The 21,644-nt window shown below is 40.6% G+C and overlaps 1 protein-coding gene across 1 annotated transcript; it reads left to right on the top strand.

Moving 5' to 3' along the window:
* The first annotated feature begins 6,727 nt into the window (after positions 1-6,727).
* rasl12 (RAS-like, family 12) lies at positions 6,728-20,818 on the top strand. Its single transcript, XM_026178118.1, has 6 exons — positions 6,728-6,785; positions 8,710-8,826; positions 9,227-9,283; positions 17,010-17,083; positions 19,122-19,312; positions 20,083-20,818. The coding sequence occupies exons 1-6, from the start codon at positions 6,728-6,730 to the stop codon at positions 20,414-20,416; spliced, it is 831 nt and encodes a 276-aa protein (XP_026033903.1). The 3' UTR covers positions 20,417-20,818.
* Positions 20,819-21,644: the final 826 nt, after the last annotated feature.

Raw genomic sequence — 21,644 nt, 5'->3', positions numbered from 1 at the left:
ATCAGATTGTTGTACAATTTCCGTGTGGCTTTGAGTTTGTCCTTCATTTGTATTTCCTTTTCTCTTTTCAGTTGAAGTGTTTCCTCATTTTTTTTATTGCAAAATTCTTGCAATTCTAGATGCCTTCTCTCAAAGTCCTGGATAATACGTTTTTCTTCTTCCTGTTGCTTTTTCTCTTCAAGAAGCTCTTTATTTTTGCGCTTTGTTTCACCACACTTGACTTTCAGATCGTTGTACAATTTCTGCATGGCTTTGAGTTCGTCCTGCATTTGTATTTCCTGTTCAGTCTTCTGTTGGTGGATTTTTTCAATTGTTTTCTCCGCTGCATTGAGCTTTCCTCGAAGCACCTGATTCTGTTTCTCAATGTTTTGGAGATCCCACTGTATCTCCTCAATAGTAGCTTTCTTTCCTTGAAGCTGGGCAGATGTTTCTTTTAATTCAGCACTCTGTGTTCCTGATGAAAGAAAACGAGAAAAAATCTCCTCTCGTCCTTCACCAAACTTCACTCCCGAGCCCTCATTGATCATTTTTATATCAGGCTGGCGTTGCTGTTTTTCTTCCAGGTCTTTATTTCGTGCTTCCAGTTGTCTGCACTTTTCCACTAGTTGAAGCTTCTCTTCTTCAATTTGTTTAATTTTGTAATGTAGGTCAGATTTTTCCTTCTGACTTTCCTGTAATGTTCTTAGGACTGATAAGACACCATCCGTGGTAATTTCTCCTGGAGAGATTGGCCGCACAATTTCTCCTGGAGAGATTGGCCGCACAATTTCTCCTGGAGAGATTGGCCGGCCAGAACACAAAGGACAGGCAGCATAATCTTTTTGTCTTTGTTGGCCTTTTCGTGGAGGCATGTTGGAGCCTGTGCACAGTGACTCTGAAAAGGCTTAGAAATATTTCCAAATGGATCTCTGGTCGAACGTTTGAAGGCTGTGAACAAACTGATTAATTGCTGCTTCTGACCCCTATTTATAGACTTCAGATCAAAGGCAACATAGTCCTTGTGACATCATCACTCCGTAAGCCAATCAGATTGTCACATGACATTTTAGAATGGGGATGTTTTGTTTTAAATTGTTTTCAAATTTAACTTTAGTGTTTCTTAGTTTAAGACCAGTTGGGCCAACACTTTCAGGCTGCTCACAAGGTGCAAAATGGCGGTACCTGCTCCACGTCACGGGTTCTATTTATGGACTCACCTGGCAACTTTAGTGATGTCACTGCTGATGTCACTGTTGGTGTGACCTCATGACTCATTCATGCTATCTGAACTGTGGTGTAATTATGAGGTCACAGGGGGACGTGAATTTATTCACAAAGTTGATAGAGAGTTTGGGTCATAACTCAAAGACGCAATGATGCAGTCAAATCATTTGGAATTAAATATCTCTGTCAGTGCGCCCCAGGGTGGCAGTGGCTACAATGTAGCTTGCCGTCACCGGTGTGTGAATGGGTGGATGACTGGATGTGTAAGGTGCTTTGGGGTCCTTAGGGACTAGTAAAGCGCTATACAAATACAGGCCATTTACCATCTGTAAATTACAACATTTAGAGGGTTCTGACATCACATTCAGTCTCTCTGCTGTGATGTCAAATATCAATGCCAGACTCGCTTCTCTGTTGTGATGTCAAATATCAAGCTGAAGTCTATGTATCACGTGTCTCTCCCATTTTGTAGAATTTGCGACCACAAAGTCTGGGTTCTTTTCTAGGTCAGCTCTTACTCGTTCTGGTAGACCTGCCAGATTCATCTCTCTGTTGTGATGTCAAATATCAATGTTTGACACAATTTCGGACCATCTGCTCAAGCCCAACAATAACAAGCATTGCCCTGGTGATTGAGGATCAGATTGTCCTCAATGACGTCTGTGATTTCCCTAATGCAGTTGCACTTTTTCTTGGACTCATCTATGCACTTAACCTGGACTATCTAAAGGACTTAAGGTACACTTTTGAAGTAATTCAAAAGGTGTTCGTGGGTCTTGGTACTCAGTGCTCTGCCTGGGGTTCATGCTTTAAAGAATAATTTGCTGAAACGGTGGGCAGAAAAGTGTTCGTGATAACAAAATCTGTTCTCATGCTGGTTTTTTTTTTAAGTAACCCAGTGCTATGATTTGACCATGATTTGGTCAATAAAGTCATCTTTAAAGTCACTGCATACACTTCAGTAATTATTTAATTTATTTCTTTTTATATTCATACTAGAAAAAAAAGCAATATCTGACTAATATTTCATATTATCAGTTCCATTGATATCGTACAGATAAAAATATTGGTAACAGCATTGTTTGTTTCTGTGGGTATGTTCTTGGTATCTTAGCAGTTCTTGTCATTACCGCTTGATTATAGTACACCTGAACTATCCAGTGCTGGCTCTGCACTTAGGATGTATCATGATTTAATAGTTAGTTAGTTTTTATTTTCATGTGCTATGAAACAAGTGTGTGTTTCACTTTACATGTTTGAACCTTAGGGGTGACACAGGACTTTGTATTGCTAGAAAAACTTAAAGAAACAGAATAAAACATTTTCCCATCGTAAAGAAAACTCCCTTAAAATATGGACAATAACAAATCTCTGTGTAAAAGAACAGTACCAAAAAAGATGTGTCACAGTTTCTGGATGATCCTAGGGCTGGGCGATATGACCCAAAATTCATATCTCGATATTTTTTAGCTGGATGGCGATATAAGATATATATCTCGATTTTTTTTTTTTAAGCCATAAAGTAAGAACAAAAAGAGAGTTCTTAGTCAAAGCTGTGTCCCAGATGTCACACAGGCACTTTTATTAACATACAGCACAGATGTACATGAAAAATTACTCAAAATTAAATTATGAGCATTCATTAAATAATCATGCTCCATAAATAAAAGAAAACAAGGTTGTTTTTGTGCTAAACGAAGAGCTCACAATTGTGCAGTCAAAATATAAACTAAAAGACGCTGAGCGTAATAACAAAGACAGATTTCACAGCTGCTCTGTTCCCGAGTTTTACTGTGTGAGTGACAGCCTGGAGTTTGAAATCCGCTTCATAACCACGTCTCTTACAGGTGCCATTTATGGTCCTTATACACACACAGTACGGTAATATTACGTTGATGCACAGTACGTATCACTCCGCGAAGCTCCTCGGTAGCCGTAATGCGCCGACAATCTATCAAGCGGTGCAGCTCCGTAGCTGACCAAAGTCGTACTCAAACATTTTGACAGATTGCTGAGCGCCGTGTACCACATAAAATCGGTTCGCGGCCATCAAGCACAACCAGAATTCATACATAAGGCGCGCTATCAACTTTTGAGAGAATGAAAGGACTTTAGGGTTAGCGCTGTTAGCTCGTTAGCGCGGTTAGCTCGTTAGCATGTTTAGCTCGTTAGCACGTTGACACCGTCCAGCCCCACGCATGGGGCGATGCGCAGTAACTCGTTAACGGAGATTTGCCGTGTCTGTCTTGTCGCTGCCTGCACGTGAAGCGATGGGGGAGGAGGGAGAGTTGTCTTCAGTGAAGGCGAGGCGGAGTAACGTTGCGTAGAGACAAAAGTGGACGAAAGAGAGGCAAACTTGCGGCTCCACAACTATAATTATAACGTAACATAGACTATATCGATATAAAGGATATTGTCACATCTTATATCTCGTATAAAAATATATCGATATGTTTTAAAAACTCGATATATCGCCCAGCTCTAGATGATCCCCACAGAAAGTACAATTAGTATTTATGTCCCTTTTAAATTTGACCATGTAGTGACTGGCTGGATAACATTTATGTAGAATTTTAAAAGAGACTTCTTTCACCTTATTTATGTAGCCCTGTCTGCAATTATTCGGGCTTGCAGTATAAAGAAAAAGTCTACTGTTATAAAAAGTGGTTAAAATATAAATAGTTGATAAAAGGTTTAAAAATCAAATGCAAGTACAAATGTATTTCATTTACAGTTAAGAGTCCAATAAATAAAAGGGTTTCATGATTTAGAGTTCATTTTCTGTGCACACTAAATATGTTGGGGTGTAACCTAAGCTTATTTACCCATCTAATGTCAGTTATCTCAATATTGTATTGTCATTGGTTGTTGTGCTGACGAGCCAGTCAATGTCACTCTTCTCTGTTATGGGGGCGGGACGAGTGGTAACAGTTTGTGTGAATCTGTGGGAGCGGACACAGAAGCTAAGTCCGAAGAGAGAGATGTCGTAAGGCAAACGTGGTGTGGATTTTGCATCTAAGTGTATCATTGAGGTCGACTACCCGTGGTCCTGATATTACTTATTTGTGATCTGCAAGAGGTAAATGAGACTGTGTGCCTTGACATTTGTACTGTAACTATTCGTTATAGTGATGCTAACTAGCGTCTTGCTAATTAGCGCAGCTTACCGCGTTATGTGCTGTGATGCCATGCTGTATGTTTAGCTCTGTGATTTTCAGTCAAAGCATGCTAATGCTAAATCGTTATGTGATAGCATTTGGTATTGTTAGCTCAAGTGTTTTAATATGTTTAGAAGCCGAGGGACGCTCTGAAAGGAGAGGGAGAGAGAGGTTTCTGCCCGGATGGACCCTGCTATTTCCTCGCCCCTGACTGTTTTCTTACCCCTGAATGTCTTCACTACTGGTGAACTAACTGCTAACTGCCCGTTTCTGATTGCCCCACTAACAAACTCATTGGACTTGTGAGTACTAACTGGAACTAAAGTGCACGTATTTTGTTTATTGCTCAGTTTGAGTGAAGCGGCCATCAGTTTTAGGCCTCACCGCACCCGAACTTCGAATCAGGCCTGCAACAAGCACTGTGCTACCGGTGTAGTGTGGACAGGTTAAAGTGTGTGTGTGTTTGTGTGTGGGGGCCCACTGTTACAAATTTAGTTTAAATTGAGTAAGTGTTGTAGTTTTAATCAAAGTTATTATCAAAGGTTGAAATTCATCCCTTTTAAAGGTGTGAGCTGTTGTAACTGAAATAACAGTTGGCACTAAAGAAAGAGGTATTTTGTGTTGATAATCTTTTATTGAAAATCCATGTAGTCACATTTACAGTATTTTTGTTTGTTCATTTGAATTCAATTCATTTTATAAAAGTAACTGTTTATTTTATTCATTTCTTTTTGTCTAAACAAATACCCGGTGAGGGATAAATTTGTGTAAAATACAGTTGTGGTGGTCCTTATTAGTTAAATTAGAGGGTATCAGGTATCATTACTAGTAGCACTACGAACCCAGGCCCAGTCTCATTGTACTACATACCCTAGCTTTACCATAGCTACGTGGGACCTGGGTTACATTTACAATCAAATATTTATGGGGGACCATCCAGACTGTCTTCCACTTGATATCTGTTTGCACTATAATATAATATAATACATTATGTTGCTATTTAATGTTTTTTGTTCGTGTTGCAGCTGCTCTGTGAGCCAGGCTTTCATTGTCTAAATTCAATGGCAATATATCTCTGTTGAACTTCTACAACTGTGCCATCAGCAGCGTTCTGATGTATGGATTTCTAGTGTGGTTCCCCAGCTGCACCAAGGCCCGATCAGCAAGCACTCCAGCGGGTGGTGAAAGAAGCTGGCAGAATTATTGGAACAAGTCTGCCAGAGATCAGTAATATCTTCCCCACTCGCTGTCTGAGGAGGGTGCACAGTATCCTGCGGGACCAACATCACCCTGCGCGCCACCTTTTCCATCTGCTGCCCTCAGGGAGAAGGTACAGGTCTATACAGGCCAGAACATCCAGACTGGCCAACAGCCTGTATCCACAGGCTGTGAGGCTCCTGAACTCTCTGCCCCCCTCTCACGGACAATAACCATATCCAACTTCTTAATAGCAATGAACTGGTCTGCATTGGTGCATCATATCTTTGTTCTCTTCCCCCTCCTGCCCCCCCCCCCCCTCTTTCTTAAATAGATAACTATCATATCTGATATCATATCTCACAGTACAATAATATTGAATGGGTTGCATTGTTGTATTTTGTCATGTTTCTCAGGTCTTTGTCTGAATTTCTACGAACATTATTGCTAAGGATTGTCTTATTGCATTGGAGTCACACTGGGTTAAATATGTACACTTGGGTTTTAAGGGGTATTTATTATTTTCTTCTTTTTTTTGGTTGTATGGAAGCCCCAAACGCAATTTCATTGTTCTTGACAATGACAATAAATAAATAAATACTAAATACTAAGGGGCGTCATTAATTCAAACCCTGATGCTATAAAAATCTGTGTATGCTTTGAGTAAGTCGAAGATCAATTGCTGTCTGCGTACAGAGTGTTCTTCCCACACGTGTGTATTCATTAAAATCATTGTTTGACCAAGATCATCTGGACCATGGTGGTTTGTACTCTCCTTCCTCAATATCTGAACCCTAACACCGATAAAAACCCTGAAAACTATACATTTCACACCTGAGCCTCAACTCTCGCGGCCCGGTACCAAACGACTCACGGACCGGTCCGAGGCCCGGGGGTTGGGGACCGCTGCTCTAGGTTATCCTCTGACAAAACTATTCACAGCTTAAAGGCTTCTAATTTTGGTAAAAAGAAAAACATCCCTCAGGATAAATAAAATTCATCTTATCTTTAAACAATTTTATGTAGGTTGTCCTAATAATTTGGCTGCTGTAACAGTGCTCTCCAAACATTTGCATCGATAAGGTTTATCTTGTTAAAAGGAAGCTGCTAATATGATCACAAATGTGCTTTCTTTTAATGGGAGATTTGAACTTGAAATGGGAATGAAAATGTGCTACACAAATATCCTTTGGCACCCAGAAAAGCTTGGACTGTCCCTGTACAGAGGTAAGAGAAACAGTTACAAATATATGGTTTATTTATGAAAGGATGGACTTCTGAGCCCTCTCTTGAGTGAAATCAGACAATTTGCTCCACTAGCATGGGGACAGCTTCAGCTTAGTAAACCAGGGCCCTATTTCAGGAAGCCGGTTTAGTGCAAACTCTGAGTAAGTATACCCTGAGTTAACGAAAACTCTGGGTTTTCAGTTTCACAAAGCGAGTTCAGATGAAGCCTGAGTGAGTTACTATGACGACACTCTCCGTGAAGCTAACCTGCCCCCTAGCAGGTTTACTTCAACTAACCCTGACCTTCTCCGCCTCTGTGTCGGGAACCTGACTGTAGGAAGTGTCAGACATGGCGTGCCCCTTCCTTGAAGAGCCAGTAGATGTTGAAGCCCAAATTCTCTGCAGAGCTCTCCGCCGGGAGAGAGTGATTAGAGCGTGCTTAATTCATGATGTGGTGATACTTGAACTACTACTTACATTTTACATTTATTCTCAGGGTTCCCAGGCGTGATTGGCTGTATAGATGGCACTCACATTCCAATCATTGCTCCTTCAGTAAATGAAGGAGACTATGTGAACAGGAAGTCTTTCCACAGCATTAATGTACAGGTACATAGTTCCCTGTAGCATTTCAAACTAACAAATTATTTCATTATAGTAATGGATGCTAATTTGTGTTCTCTGCACTGTGAAGATCATATGTGATGCTGCCAACATTATCACAAATGTGGAAGCCAACTGCTCAGCCTCTGTGAGTGGTGGTGGTGGAGGACCCCCACCTGTTTTTCGGGCCTCCGCTTTTTTTCTAGTGGCCATAACGGGTCACATTTGAGCATACAGAGTAAGCAAATATTTACTTGTAATATGCTCAGATAATTTCAATAAGTGCTTACAGAAAGAAAAGTAATGTAGCCTCTAACTGCAATTGATTTACATCGGACAAACAGACCAAGCACTATGGCTCATAATACAATTACACCTTACCTGTTTGGACTATATTTTTATATTTCATTTTTACTTGCTGCCAGGAACATTTGGGGCCTGTTGGGTTGCACCTGCGCTCACATCACATCATGAAAAAAAATGTATAAAATACAAAATAAAATATAATAAAATAACGTGTAAAATGGGTGGAAATCCCTAGATCAATGTTTAAATTAACACTCACGCATTGACTCTGTCGGCTATGTTTTGCCATGTATGCTCCCTTTGTTTTGCAGCTGGGGCTGTGTTACTTTTTTTCTGCAAAATTTGCATGTTATCGGCATATGCTGCCATCAGAATTTCGGCCTCAAGCGCTGTAAAATACATTGACCGCGCCTTCTTTCCCTCCGTCTCCATGGTGACTCGCTTAATCTGTGCTCCACTAATCAGGGCTTTATGTATCCTCGTGCGCGCGCTTAACTCATTCACTGCCATTGACGTCTATAGACGTCAATTGAAAACATACGTTGACTCATGGCTGGCAGTGAATGAGTTAACTTGGGGTTAAAGCAACTCCGCGTTGATTGAACTAAGTGTTATCAGCCTTTCTGAAACCGAATATTCCGAGTTGGACAGTTCGGGGTTACTCAACCCTGAGTATCGTTTTTCACTCTGAGTTTTCTAAACTGGCTTCCTGAAATAGGGCCCTGGTGGTGCTTCCATCCAGTTCAGTTTAGCTTTTTCAGGCTCCGTTTGAAATCTTTTTCCTAAAATGGAGAGGTCAGTGCATCATTTGCACACGACACCGTTTCTGCTTTCCCCGGAGCAGTAGAGGCACACTGTGATCACAGCACACATCTGGATCTTATAGTCTTTTTATTTTCAGTATTTTCATCTGAGAGAAGAGAAAACAAGCATATTTCTCAGATTCAGCATGTTTGGATGTCTATTTTCTCCCTGTTAGCATCATTTGAAAGCAGGGGCATCTGTCAGGAATAAGTCTGTGTAACGGTCTCTCTGAAGATATTCCTGTCGATGATGTTTGGGAAGGTGAAGACGTGTAATCCTGCTGAATGTAACCTGGTGATTCTTGGTGTGATGGGCTGCGGGAAGTCAGGTCTTTTAATCTTTCACTTCAACAGATGTTTAATCTTCCTTTTTAAACTGAGGGCTGACTGATTTGCTAGATTGTTTTTACTTGTAACCAAATAACTGTTTTAGCAATTCATGTTTAAGAATCACAATGTTACAACTTCAGTGAGCCTGCATGAACACCAGATCCACCAGGAAATAAAGTAAAAGATTTTCAGTAGTAAGTAGAAACAAAACATTTCAACTTTCCAGAGGAAGTTGTTTCATGAGATGGACAGTTCCATAATTCCCTGGGTGGGTTTTATTTAGCATTTTCCCTCAAACGTTCAATGTGTTTTTGTAGCAGTGGTTTTCTCATGCCCCTCACTAACCCTGGTCTCTTGAGGCTCCGTAAATTCTCTTCTGTCTTTGTTCTTGTTTTACAGCACTGACAGTAAAATTTCTCACAAAGCGCTTCATCACTGAATATGACCCCAACCTAGGTAAGAAAACAGACAGCATTGCTGGTCGATGGTGATGAAAGTGCTGTATTTAAAGTGAAATTTCCACCCAGTATATTTCCCCTTCATGCTCAAGTATTTGTATTGTGTCTTGGAAGCCAGTTTCACCATATTGTTGTTTGTGTTTTACAGTTGTAATTGTCTTCAGCCTGTTGTGTTTCCTTTTAATGTGACTTTTGTTAAGTTTCTGTGGGACACATTTTCACTCTTGAGTGCATCACCCCACCCCCATGCTGTTCTGGAGCCGATTACGTTCAGAGTTTCAAATGAAAATGGACTGAATACGTTTCATTTTCATTGATTCTTTTACTCGCAGTATGCTGTAAGTGATATTTAGCATCTCTGCTGAAGAGTCATATGTACAACCTGTGGAGCCTTAACGTTCTCACTGGGATTTGTGTGCGCAGATCTAACATTATGAATGAGAAATGACTTCGATTTGTAGATTTGTTTAAAAACAAACTTTCACATTTTAGACATTTGTACACAGTCCCAATTTTCAGAGGCTCAGAAGTAGCTGCAGAGCCAATGGTTTTGTTGTCAGGAGAGTGGCCTGGCTCCAGTCAATGAATCAGAGAGCAGCCTGGGGTTCAGTATCTTGCCCAGCGGTACATTGGCATGCAGACTGGAGCAGCCATGTATCGATCCCTAGTGGATTACCTGCTCTACCTTTTGATCTACAGCTGCCCCTAGAGAGGCGTGTTCCTCTGTCTTTCTGTGACAAACTGAGTAAATAAATGATCTAGAGTTTATAAAATATGTTGTGTTGAGCTTCTATTTTGTGGCTATTCACCGAAAGTCTTAGTAGGAGTTCCAAAGAGATGCTGGTGAGTAAAGGCGACTGCACTTTAATCACATATTGATGAATTGAGTTAAAATCCTCTGTGATGGTGTACAGAGGCAGAATTACAAACTGTATCATGGTCTAGAAGCACTTATTATTCTCTTTGACCTGGTGACAAACAAAAGCGATTTCTATATCTCCTCTTTTCTCGTGTAAGGGACAAAGTCAGACCTGAAAACAGTGACTGACATGTAATGTTTAAGCGTATGCACTTTAACATTTTAGACTTTTAACCCTCAGCTGTGATGGAACAGACTCATTTATTTCAATGAACATAATTATTTTTCTATTCTTTGTCATGAATTCATGAATTTCTGCACTTTGTTTTATCTGCAGTAGCATTGTTGCCTTTTACAACATTTTGAGGTTCTTTATAGCTCTCTAGCATTCATTCCTCTGATGATGCCAATGGCTGCACTCAGTCGGTCCCTTTTAAAGTAAAATGATGCATCAAATGCCCCTTAATATGAGTGCACTTAGAGACTGAAACAGAATGCCCGAATTAACAAAGAAGCTTGATAACCTTTATCTGGAGATACCTGTTTATCTGGAGTTTTGTCAGATTAGATAAAGCAAAGAAAGCCTGGCTATGTTGAATTTCCTTCTTTGTATAGCCCTAAGGTGCATCTGAATATGCAGATAATCCTAGAACCTTCATGCAGTGGGCTTCTTTCTTTCTTAACCTTCATTCAGACTGAAAACAACCACTGAACATGATCAAGGTTTTTTCAAAAAGCTGCAAGAAGCCTTTTCACCCCCTGTACTGTGCAAGCTGCATTTCCCACAAGCTACACAAGATTATAAAAGTTAAAAAAAAAAAAAATTTCTCTGGTCCCCTCCCCAATCAGACCAGGAGTGACATGTTTAGCCGCATGTTCTCCTTAAATTGCTGGTTGTCTGAGTGGTGTCCCAGAAACGATGTGGGCTTCATAGATAATTGGCAAACCTTCTGGAGGAAACCTGGTCTTGTTAGGAGAGACGGCATCCATCCCACTTTGGATGGAGCAGCTCTCATTTCTAGAAATATGGACAAATTTATTAAACCCCCCAAAATATGACTATCCAGAGTTGGGACCAGGAAGCAGAGTTGCAGTCTGACACGCCTCTCTGCAGCTTCTCTCCTCCTGCTACCCCTCCAAAAACCCATCTCCATAGAGACTGTGTCAGCTCCCAAACAGACAAAAAACAAACTAAAAACCATCAACAAACGACTTAAACATAAACAATTACAAAGAAAGAACAATACAGTATCCACATCTGAACCAAAGAGTAAAACAGTGAAATGTGGATTATTAAATATTAGGTCTCTCTCCTCCAAGTCTCTGTTAGTACATGACTTAATAATTGATCAACAAATCGATTTACTCTGCCTTACAGAAACCTGGTTGCAGCAGGATGATTATGTTAGTTTAAATGAATCAACACCCCCGAGTCATTCTAACTACCAGAAATCTCGAAGCACAGGCCGAGGGGGCGGTGTGGCAGCAATTTTTCACACCAGCCTATTAATTAATGAAAGACCAAGACAGACTTTTAATTCATTTGAAAGCCTGATGCTTAGCATTGTCCACCCCAGCTGTGAAACTCAGAAACCAGTCTTACTTGTTATCATCTGTCGTCCACCTGGGCCTTACACAGAGTTTCTGTCTGATTTCTCAGACTTTATATCTAATTTAGTTCTGAGCTCAGATAAAATAATTATTGTGGGTGATTTTAACATCCATGTAGATGCTAAAAATGACAGCCTCAACATGGCATTTAATCTGTTATTAGACTCAATTGGCTTCACTCAAAATGTAAAAGAACCCACCCACCACTTTAATCACACTCTAGATCTTGTTTTAACATATGGCATAGAACCTGAACATTTAACAGTGTTTCTTGAAAACCCTCTCCTGTCTGATCATTTCCTGATAACATTTACATTTGCAATAATTGATTACACAGCAGTGGGGAGTAGACTTTATCACAGTAGATGTCTTTCTGAAAGTGCTGTAACTACACTGTTAAAAAAAACCATCCTAAAACAACGGTAATATTCCGGCAGCTGGGGGGCCAAAATACGACTGTGAAATAACAGAAAATAACTCCCCATAAAAATACGGTTATTTCCAGTAATGAAAATACAATTAGTTGCGCTAATTTGACATGGGATCTCGCCTTTTTCAAGTGCTGCTAAACATTAAATCAGGAACATGTTAATGTGATTAAACAATGAAATCATCTATAAATTGGAAAAAAAAAACCATCTTAAAAAAACGGTAATATTCCGGCAGCTGGGGCGCCAAAATACGACCGTAAAATAACAGAAAATAACTGTCCCATAAAAATACGGTTATTTTCAGTAATTAAAATAGAGTTTGTTGCACTAATTTGACATGGGATTCTGCTTTTTCCAAGTGCTTTTAGGAACATTTTTACGTGATCAAACAATGAAATTACCTATAAACAAGGTCACTGAATGTGGAAATATGAAACATAATGCGTAAATGTACAGAAATATACAGTTAACAGTTGGTTTAAATAATAATTGATTGCATGCCCTGGGACAGACTGACAGAGGCGAGGCTGCCATATCGCACCATCGGCCCCTTTGGCCATCACTAGTAGGCGGAGAGTCTTGACCACGGACACAACGACGGAGAGTGTCCGAGCCGGGGCGCGAACCGGCAGTCTTCTGATCACAAGGCGAACTGCCAACTCTTGAGCCACGATCGCCCTAACTAGCAACGATAATAATACTTATGTGATGTAACACAAGCTTATAGGGATCATGTTATATACTTTTCCATAGCATTAGGGGCGATCGTGGCTCAAGAGTTGGGAGTTCGCCTTGTAATCGGAAGGTTGCCGGTTCGAGCCCCGGCTCGGACAGTCTCGGCCGTTGTGTCCTTGGGCGAGACACTTCACCCGTTGCCTACTGGTGGTGGTCAGAGGCCCCGGTGGCGCCAGTGTCCAGCAGCCTCGCCTCTGTCAGTGCGCCCCAGGGTGGCTGTGGCTACAATGTAGCTGCCATCACCAGTGTGTGAATGTGTGTGTGAATGGGTGAATGACTGGTTGTGTAAAGCGCTTTGGGGTCCTTAGGGACTAGTAAAGTGCTATACAAATACAGGCCATTTACATTTGAATTCAACAGTTCAATCTTTCAAATATTGGACAGATATTTGTGAAATCATGAAACATTTGTGAATGTATTTTAACAATCTAAATATGCATATGTACAGACAGATACATTTAATAATCATGACAATTATGTTGTATTACATTACAGTGATTTAACGTTAATTTACATTCACATGTGAAGTCAAAGTCTATTTACGTAACTTTAATGATATTCTAGAAGAACAGAACATTACTGTAAAATGCAGTAAAATACCTTCATATTAGGGTTTTTTCCTATGGTCGCAGCCATACCCGCGAACTTGTTGTTGTTAGTTCACATTCATTGGCCGATGCTTAGCGTCATGTTATTTATATTAACTGCAATTCCTACCTCTATATTTCTTTTTCAAAATATATAATTAGCACAGCGTGTCCGTGCAATGTTTTACATTGTGGCATGCAGAGAAATCTTAACAACGAAGCTCACAGAGAGATTGAGCTTGTTATTTAACCCCAAGCTGGTAGGGGGAGCTATTTATTGAAACACTTGCCAGTGCTACAATGTGCCTCAAGGTTCAACAACAGCACAACAGAAGTCACTCTCTACAAAACAACAGCTGTCAGTGACGCTGCACCACGGCGTAAACACAGCATTCAAGATAACAGTTAAAAGTAACGTAACCATAAACAATAAAACAAGAACATCTAAACAGCAGCACATGTCCCAAGGCATGATGGGAGACATTCCTGGATGTATTTTTACGAGCTTAATATGCATATGTACAACAAAATATATTTAACAAACAAGTAAATTGTGTTTTATTACATTTACAGTGATGTTATGTTATTTTACATTTGACATGTCAGATCACAGTCTACTTTTGTAAATGTAATGATATTCTAGAAAAACAGTACACAACTGTAAAATACACAGTAAAATAATGTGACATTACTATTTTTTGGAACAGTGTAAGTTTAAGAATATAATCCACCCACTGTTATCATCTCCAATGCCCTGTACCAACATAGAGCAGAGCAGCTATCTGAACGCTACCCCAACAGAGGTCGATTATCTTGTTAATAATTTCACCTCCTCACTACATACGACTCTGGATACTGTAGCTCCTGTGAAAACTAAGGTCTCTAATCAGAAGTACCTGACTCCGTGGTATAATTCTCAAACACGTACTTTAAAGCTGATAAATCGTAAGCTGGAGAGGAAATGGCGTGTCACAAATTTAGAGGATCATCATTTAGCCTGAAGAAATAGTTTGCTGCTTTATAAGAAAGCCCTCCGCAAAGCCAGAACATCTTACTATTCATCACTGATTGAAGAAAATAAGAACAACCCCAGGTTTCTCTTCAGCTCTGTAGCCAGGCTGACAAACAGTCAGAGCTCTGTTGAGCCAACCATCCCTTTAACGTTAACTAGTAATGACTTCATGAACTTCTTCACAAATAACATTTTAATCATTAGAGAAAAAATTACCAATAATCATCCCACAGATGTAATATTATCTACAGCTACTCTTAGTACCATTGATGTTAAGTTAGACTCTTTTTCTCCAATTGATCTTTCTGAGTTAACTTCAATAATTACTTCCTCCAAGCCATCAACGTGTCTTTTAGACCCCATTCCTACAAAACTGCTCAAAGAAGTCCTGCCATTAATTAATTCTTCGATCTTAAATATGATCAACCTATCTCTAATGATCGGCTATGTACCACAGGCCTTCAAGCTGGCTGTAGTTAAACCTTTACTCAAAAAGCATCTCTAGACCCAGCAGTCTTAGCTAATTATAGGCCAATCTCCAACCTTCCTTTATATCAAACATCCTTGAAAGAGTAGTTGTCAAACAGCTAACAGATCATCTGCAGAGGCTTGTTTGAAGAGTTTCAGTCAGGTTTCAGAGCTCATCACAGCACAGAAACAGCTTTAGTGAAGGTTACAAATGATCTTCTTATGGCCTCTGACAGTGGACTCATCTCTGTGCTTGTCCTGCTAGACCTCAGTGCAGCGTTCGATACTGTCGACCATAATATCCTATTAGAGCGATTAGAACATGCTGTAGGTATTACAGGTACTGCACTGCAGTGGTTTGTATCATATCTATCTAATAGACTCCAGTTTGTGCATGTAAATGGAGAGTCCTCTTCACACACTGAGGTTAATTATGGAGTTCCACAGGATTCAGTGCTAGGACCAATTCTGTTTACATTATACATGCTTCCCTTAGGCAGCATCATTAGAAGACATAGCATACATTTACACCGCTATGCAGATGACACCCAGCTCTATCTGTCCATGAAGCCAGATAACACACACCAATGAGTTAAACTGCAGGAATGTCTTAAAGACATAAAGACCTGGATGGCCGCTAACTTTCTGCTTCTTAATTCAGATCAAACTGAGGTTATTGTACTCGGCCCTGAAAGTCTTAGAAATATGGTCTCTAAGCAGATTCTTACTCTGGATGGCATTACCTTGGCCTCCAGTAACGCTGTGAGAAACCTTGGAATCATTTTTGACCAGGACATGTCCTTCAACGCACATATTAAACAAATATGTAAGACTGCTTTCTTCCATCTGTGCTACATCTCTAAAATTAGAAATATCCTGTCTCAGAGTGATGCTGAAAAACTAGTTCATGCATTTATTACTTCCAGGCTGGACGACTGTAATTCATTATTATCAGGATGTCCAAAAAACTCCCTGAAAAGCCTTCAGCTAATCCAAAATGCTGCAGCAAGAGTCCTGACAGGGACTAGAAAGAGAGAGCAGATTTCTCCTGTTTTGGCTTCCCTTCATTGGCTTCCTGTTAAATCCAGAATTGAATTCAAAATCCTGCTCCTCACATACAAGGTCTTAAATAATCAGGCCCCATCTTATCTTAATGACCTTGTAGTACCATATCACCCTATTAGAGCACTTCGCTCTCGCTCTGCAGGCCTACTTGTTGTTCCTAGAGTATTTAAAAGTAGAATGGGAGGGAGAGCCTTCAGTTTTCAGGCCCCTCTTCTGTGGATCCAGCTTCCAATTTGGATTCGGGAGACAGACACTATCTCTACTTTTAAGATTAGGCTTCAAACTTTCCTTTTTGCTAAAGCATATAGTTAGGGCTGGACCAGGTGATCCTGAATCCTCCCTTAGTTATGCTGCAATAGACATAGGCTGCCGGGGGATTCCCATGATGCACTGAGTTTTTCCTTTCCAGTCACCTTTCTCACTCACTATGTGTTAACAGACCTCTCTGCATTGAATCATATCTGTTATTAACCTCTGTCTCTCTTCCACAGCATGTCTTCATCCTGTCTTCCTTCTCTCACCCCAACCGGTCGCAGCAGATGGCCCCGCCCCTCCCTGAGCCTGGTTCTGTCGGAGGTTTCTTCCTGTTAAAAGGGAGTTTTTCCTTCCCACTGTCGCCAAAGTGCTGCTCATAGGGGGTCATATGATTGTTGGGTTTTTCTCTGTATCTATGAAGCGCCTTGAGGCGACTTTTGTTGTGATTTGGCGCTATATAAATAAATTGAATTGAAATTAAAGGACATATTATATTTTACACAGGCAAGGAGCACACAGGCCAATGGAGCAGAGCTATTGTTATAATTAAAATCAGAAACATTACACTGATAATATTCGGGTTCTTCTTATTTTTATTCACTGCTCCGTTACTGTGTTTACTGGAATTGTTTACTTCCTGCACAGCTATAGAAAGCCTTTGAAAAGTTAAACATGGCTGTTCTGTGTCCTTGCATATACAGAAGACGTCTACTCGTCTGAGGAGGTGGTGGACCAGCAGCCGGTCACACTGAGAGTGATGGACACCTGTGAACAGGTATGAGCCAAAATTTGGTTTTCATACAGGAAATTATTCTGTGGCCTATGTCTGGTTTTCAAAATAAAAGCCCCAGAATGGTTTGCACTTTTCCTAAATAGCTTGCAATTACTTACTGGTTCATATTAAGACGTGTCAGTGGGGTAACATTTTCAAAATAAAATCTTCTAGTTAATTTTAGAAAATTTACATGATACCTAGGACGGTGTCTGACTTGTTTTTCTTTCCTTTTTTCGATTGTCTTGTCCTGCGCTATCAGAATTATTGTCTGAATTCCAAGAAAAATGCCCAACAGATGTGTCTGTGACGGTTCTCAGTCATCCAGGTGATTGTAGTCTAAGGAGCTTGGAAAGAAAAGCCTTTGGACAACTTTAAGTTTCTTGAAGATGTTTCACTTCTCATCCGAGAAGCTTCTTCAGTTCTAGGAGCAAATGGTAGAGAAGCTTGTCTGTTAAGCCCTATGGGGAGTGCCCCTAAGAGGGTCACGGACCCCCTACTAATCCTCTACCTAATCGCACGAGCCAAGGTGTGAAAACAGGTGTGTGTCACAATCAGCCAAGGTTTCAAGTGAACCCATTGTGAAACCTGGCCCCACCCGATCATGTGACTTACTGAGGTCAGATGGCCCAGGATGTGAGTGGGCCTTAAGGCGTCTGGGAAGGGATCTCAAAACTGGATTATAGATGGCAGAGAGTTGGTGTCGTAAAAGATGCTTCTTTCACTCCTCTTTCAAACCATCTGTCCTCTCTGTCCAAAATGTGAACATTGGCATCCTCATAAAAAGTGACCTTTGACCTTTCGGTGTAGATGGACAGCCGAGTCTTGTCTGGTTGAGGTGGCTCTTCTATGTTGTGCCATGTGTTTATACCAATCCTCGCTGCTCTGTACAGCATACACTACGTTGTCAAGTTTGGGTTTAGGAGTTCTGTGTTTGGGATGAACCAGTTTGTGTCTGAGTGTGTGGCTGGGTCTAAAGTACACTGGGATGTTGTGCTTGGAAAAGACTCCTGAGTTTCTCTGATAAACCTGCTACATAGGAGATGATCGTTCCGCTTGTCTTTCTGATCCTCCCTAGTTGGTGTCTGATCTTCTTTTCTGTGCATCTTTGCTGATTTGGTGAAAGCCCAATTAGGCTAACCACATGTTATAAGAGCTTCCATGTTACATGTGTGTGTTCCCTCTTTTTCCCTTCTGGCTTAGTGGGAACATTTTCTGCACGGTCTTGTAAGCTGCTTGTTTAAGTGAAAATACATTGATGGGTTTTTTTGCACTAATAAAGTTGAGGAGTTGTAAAGTATTTTGTCTCGTGTCAGTTATATCGTCAGTTATATCGTTATCGCAAATTTTCAAATGTATATCGTGATAAATATTTTTGGTCATGTCGCCCTGCTCTACTTCAGATATCCAGCACCAAAACTCTGAACTGGTGGAAAGAACCAAAAGAGCCTGGATGTAATTGTCAGGTGTATTACCGTGACAGTGTGAGCAGTTGTTAGATGACGTAAAGGCCATCTTGAACATCTGTTGACCTGTATAGTGCACTCTACGTAGTATTTTGTATTGTATTAATAGTAGAGTGGGATTTCTAATCAATTTAAAGGTTTTTCAGCATATCTGACACCAGAAGTTTTGGTCTAAGCTGACTGATAGATGCACTTCCCATTTTGCAAGGGAAAAGATATCGATACATCTATTTTTGAGAGTGTCCTGTAGATATCTGACTTTCAAAATAAAAGCTTGTCTGCATACCCAAGGTATCAAAATGCCCCCCACCCGCACGTTTTTTACTTTTTATTTATTTATTTATTCATTTACTCTGATAAATCTGCTCAGCTTTTTATCCAACTTTTTTCCATCCAAGCTTTTGGCAGCAAAACACTGGTCAGCTCCATTAGCAGCAACATTGGACATTCATTTCTCTAGAAATTGAGATAATTAGTGCACTGTGCTGATAGCAAAATCTTTTAGTCTAGAATCTAATGACAGCTCACACAGTAATTTACAGAAAATGAAATTGAGTATGTGTGTGTGTTTGTAGGAAGGTCCAGTGAACAGTGAACGTTATCTGTCATGGGCAAACGTCTTCCTGGTGGTCTACAGCATCGATAACATGGAGAGCTTTAATGGCTGTCAGCTGTACCTGCAGACACTTGCCTCACACAACAAAACCTTCAGGCCACAAACTCCCATCATTCTTCTGGGCAACAAGAAGGACATGGACAGATACAGGCTGGTATCTGTGTGTGTGTGTGTGTGTGTGTGTGTGTGTGTGTGTGTGTGTGTGTGTGTGGCAGCGTGTAAATTAGTCTGTAGACCTTTTCACTGAAATTAGCCACATGAAGAAAGCTTTGTCTCAGACGTCCCTGGAGAAATGAAAAAGACACCAAAGTCCTCATTTGTAAATTTGACTACCTTTAGAACACCTTTTTGATTTACACTCATTAGACACTTAATTAGGTACAATTTGATGGTACTTTGGTTGAACCCACTGATCATGAGACACAAACAATTAACATATGTTTAACTTCCATCTGTAATGCAGTGGACTCAACAAACCATTGTTGACGGTTAGATACTCAAAATAATTGGACAAACTAGTATAATTTAAAATAAAATTTTGGATTAAAATGCTTTGCAGTCAATGACTGCCTAAAGTCTTGACGCCACGATCATCACCGGGTGCTGAGCTCATTTACAGCAGTCACTGTTTTTTCTCTCTCTGCCTTTAGTTTCGGCTTTAGCAACTGAAAAGCTCTGTTGTGCTGAGAACGAGTGACTGAGCTGAACATTGAAAAATATGTTATTTCTTTGTCTGCACAAACTCTTGGGTTGGTGTTGGAGTGTCCTTTGGGTCATTATCCAATCGTACTGTCTGCTGTCTGATCCGTATTGTTATAAACCTTCGTTTTAATTCATGAAGACATCTGTTGGTTGCAGACTATGACAGTGATACTTGTTGTAAAGGTGTTTTTCCTAATCAGAGAAGTTTGTCCTATCAGACAGGTGCGTCAGTCGGATGGTGAGGCCTTGGCGTCTCATTTTGGATGTGTATTCTTCGAGGTGTCAGCCTGTCAAGACTTCCACTCTGTACAGCAAGTCTTCCATGAGGCAGTGAGGAGGGCGAGGAAAGGCGGTGCCTGTGGCTGCTTGGTCCCCGCCATCTGTGCCAGCGAGGACAAAGCACTTCTGGGTGTCCCATCCTTTACTACACCATGTTACAAGGAGCTGCCAGTTCCTGCCAACGCGAAGCTGATCACAGTGAAGACATCCAGAGCTCAGAGCAAACGGAGAGCTTCCACTCTCACCTTACTCAAAGGGTTTAAGATATTTTGACACATTCTACTGCATGTCCTGTGATACTGTAAGAGAGTTGTAGGTCCTTATGTAGACAGGCTTCTGAAGCAGCAAGAGCAGCTCCACCCTACAGACATTTGGCAGGTTCAATGAAAAAGCCTGAACAATCTTAACAGAGGCTTTTCTTAATATGTTGATTTTATGTTGAGGTTTTACACTGAAAAAACAGCCATGTTGGATTTACTTAACTCAATAGTGGACATTGGTTGCACACAACTGCTTTGCCTTGGCAGAAATTTAAACAACTGAGATAAATCAACACAACGTATTCATGTTCAGTAAACCTGTGCATTTTGTGTTGATAAAACGCAAGCGAAACATGTTCAGATGGAGTAAGTTGAGCTCTTGGAATATTTTAATCCTTCACAATTTTGTCATTTTATTTCAACACTGTTCAATAACTTTTACCACAGTACTACTTGGTCACTTAAATACTACATGGTGTCTTCATATTACATAATGTTCAACAAAGTCTGGTTAACATAAAAAATGAATGAATCTACAACAACTACCATCCTCCTATCTTGGTTGCAGGGGGGCATAACCCTGAAGTGATAGGGTAAGAGGCGGTGTACACCCTGGACACCAGTCTATCAAATATAGACAAACAACCACTTGCACTCACAGGTAACTTAGAATCGCCAATTAACCTAACCTAACTCTAATGACTGCATGACTTTTAACTGTGGGAAGAAACTAGAACACCCAGAGAGAAACCACTGTAAACTAGCCAAACTGTGGATTTGAACTCAGGACCTTCTTGCTGGGAGGTAACAGCACTAACCTCCATGCCACCAATCCAGGTATAACAAAAGTAGGAAAGCAATGATTTCATGGCTTGATGCAGAATCTTCTGTGCATTTTTGCCCTTGACAGGTTAAACCACAGTAAATAGCGATAGCACACACGTGGTGTGTCTGTAGATATCTGCCTCTTATAATTCCACTGATTTTCCTGCAGTTTGAAATCTCGTGTGATCTTGTGAATTTTGTGAGACCAGCAACTAACCACTCTCACTAGATTGGGAAGGACACTGTCTCAGCTGAACTCTGGACATACACATACACTGATACACACTCATCCCCCCTCCCTTTCCTTTTTTTTTTTTTTTTTTGCCTGTCCCATTTGGTTCTTTAGCCATCAGAATTGTTGTCTGAAGACCAACAAGGATACCCAATGGATTTACTTTGCCAAATGGATCATCGTG

The sequence above is a fragment of the Astatotilapia calliptera genome, chromosome 1, assembly GCF_900246225.1.
Source record: "Astatotilapia calliptera chromosome 1, fAstCal1.2, whole genome shotgun sequence".
NCBI classification, from domain to species: domain Eukaryota; kingdom Metazoa; phylum Chordata; class Actinopteri; order Cichliformes; family Cichlidae; genus Astatotilapia; species Astatotilapia calliptera.
This window is presented reverse-complemented; position numbering and strand designations above follow the sequence as displayed.

Bases quoted from the DNA above. Each gene is read 5' to 3' on its own strand.
- rasl12 (XM_026178118.1), top strand. From the start codon at position 6,728: ATGTGCTACACAAATATCCTTTGGCACCCAGAAAAGCTTGGACTGTCC. The intron at 6,786-8,709 runs GTAAGAGAAACA...GTCAGGAATAAG, and splicing joins TGGACTGTCCCTGTACAGAG to TCTGTGTAACGGTCTCTCTG. The intron at 19,313-20,082 runs GCTGGTATCTGT...TTGTCCTATCAG, and splicing joins AAGGACATGGACAGATACAG to ACAGGTGCGTCAGTCGGATG.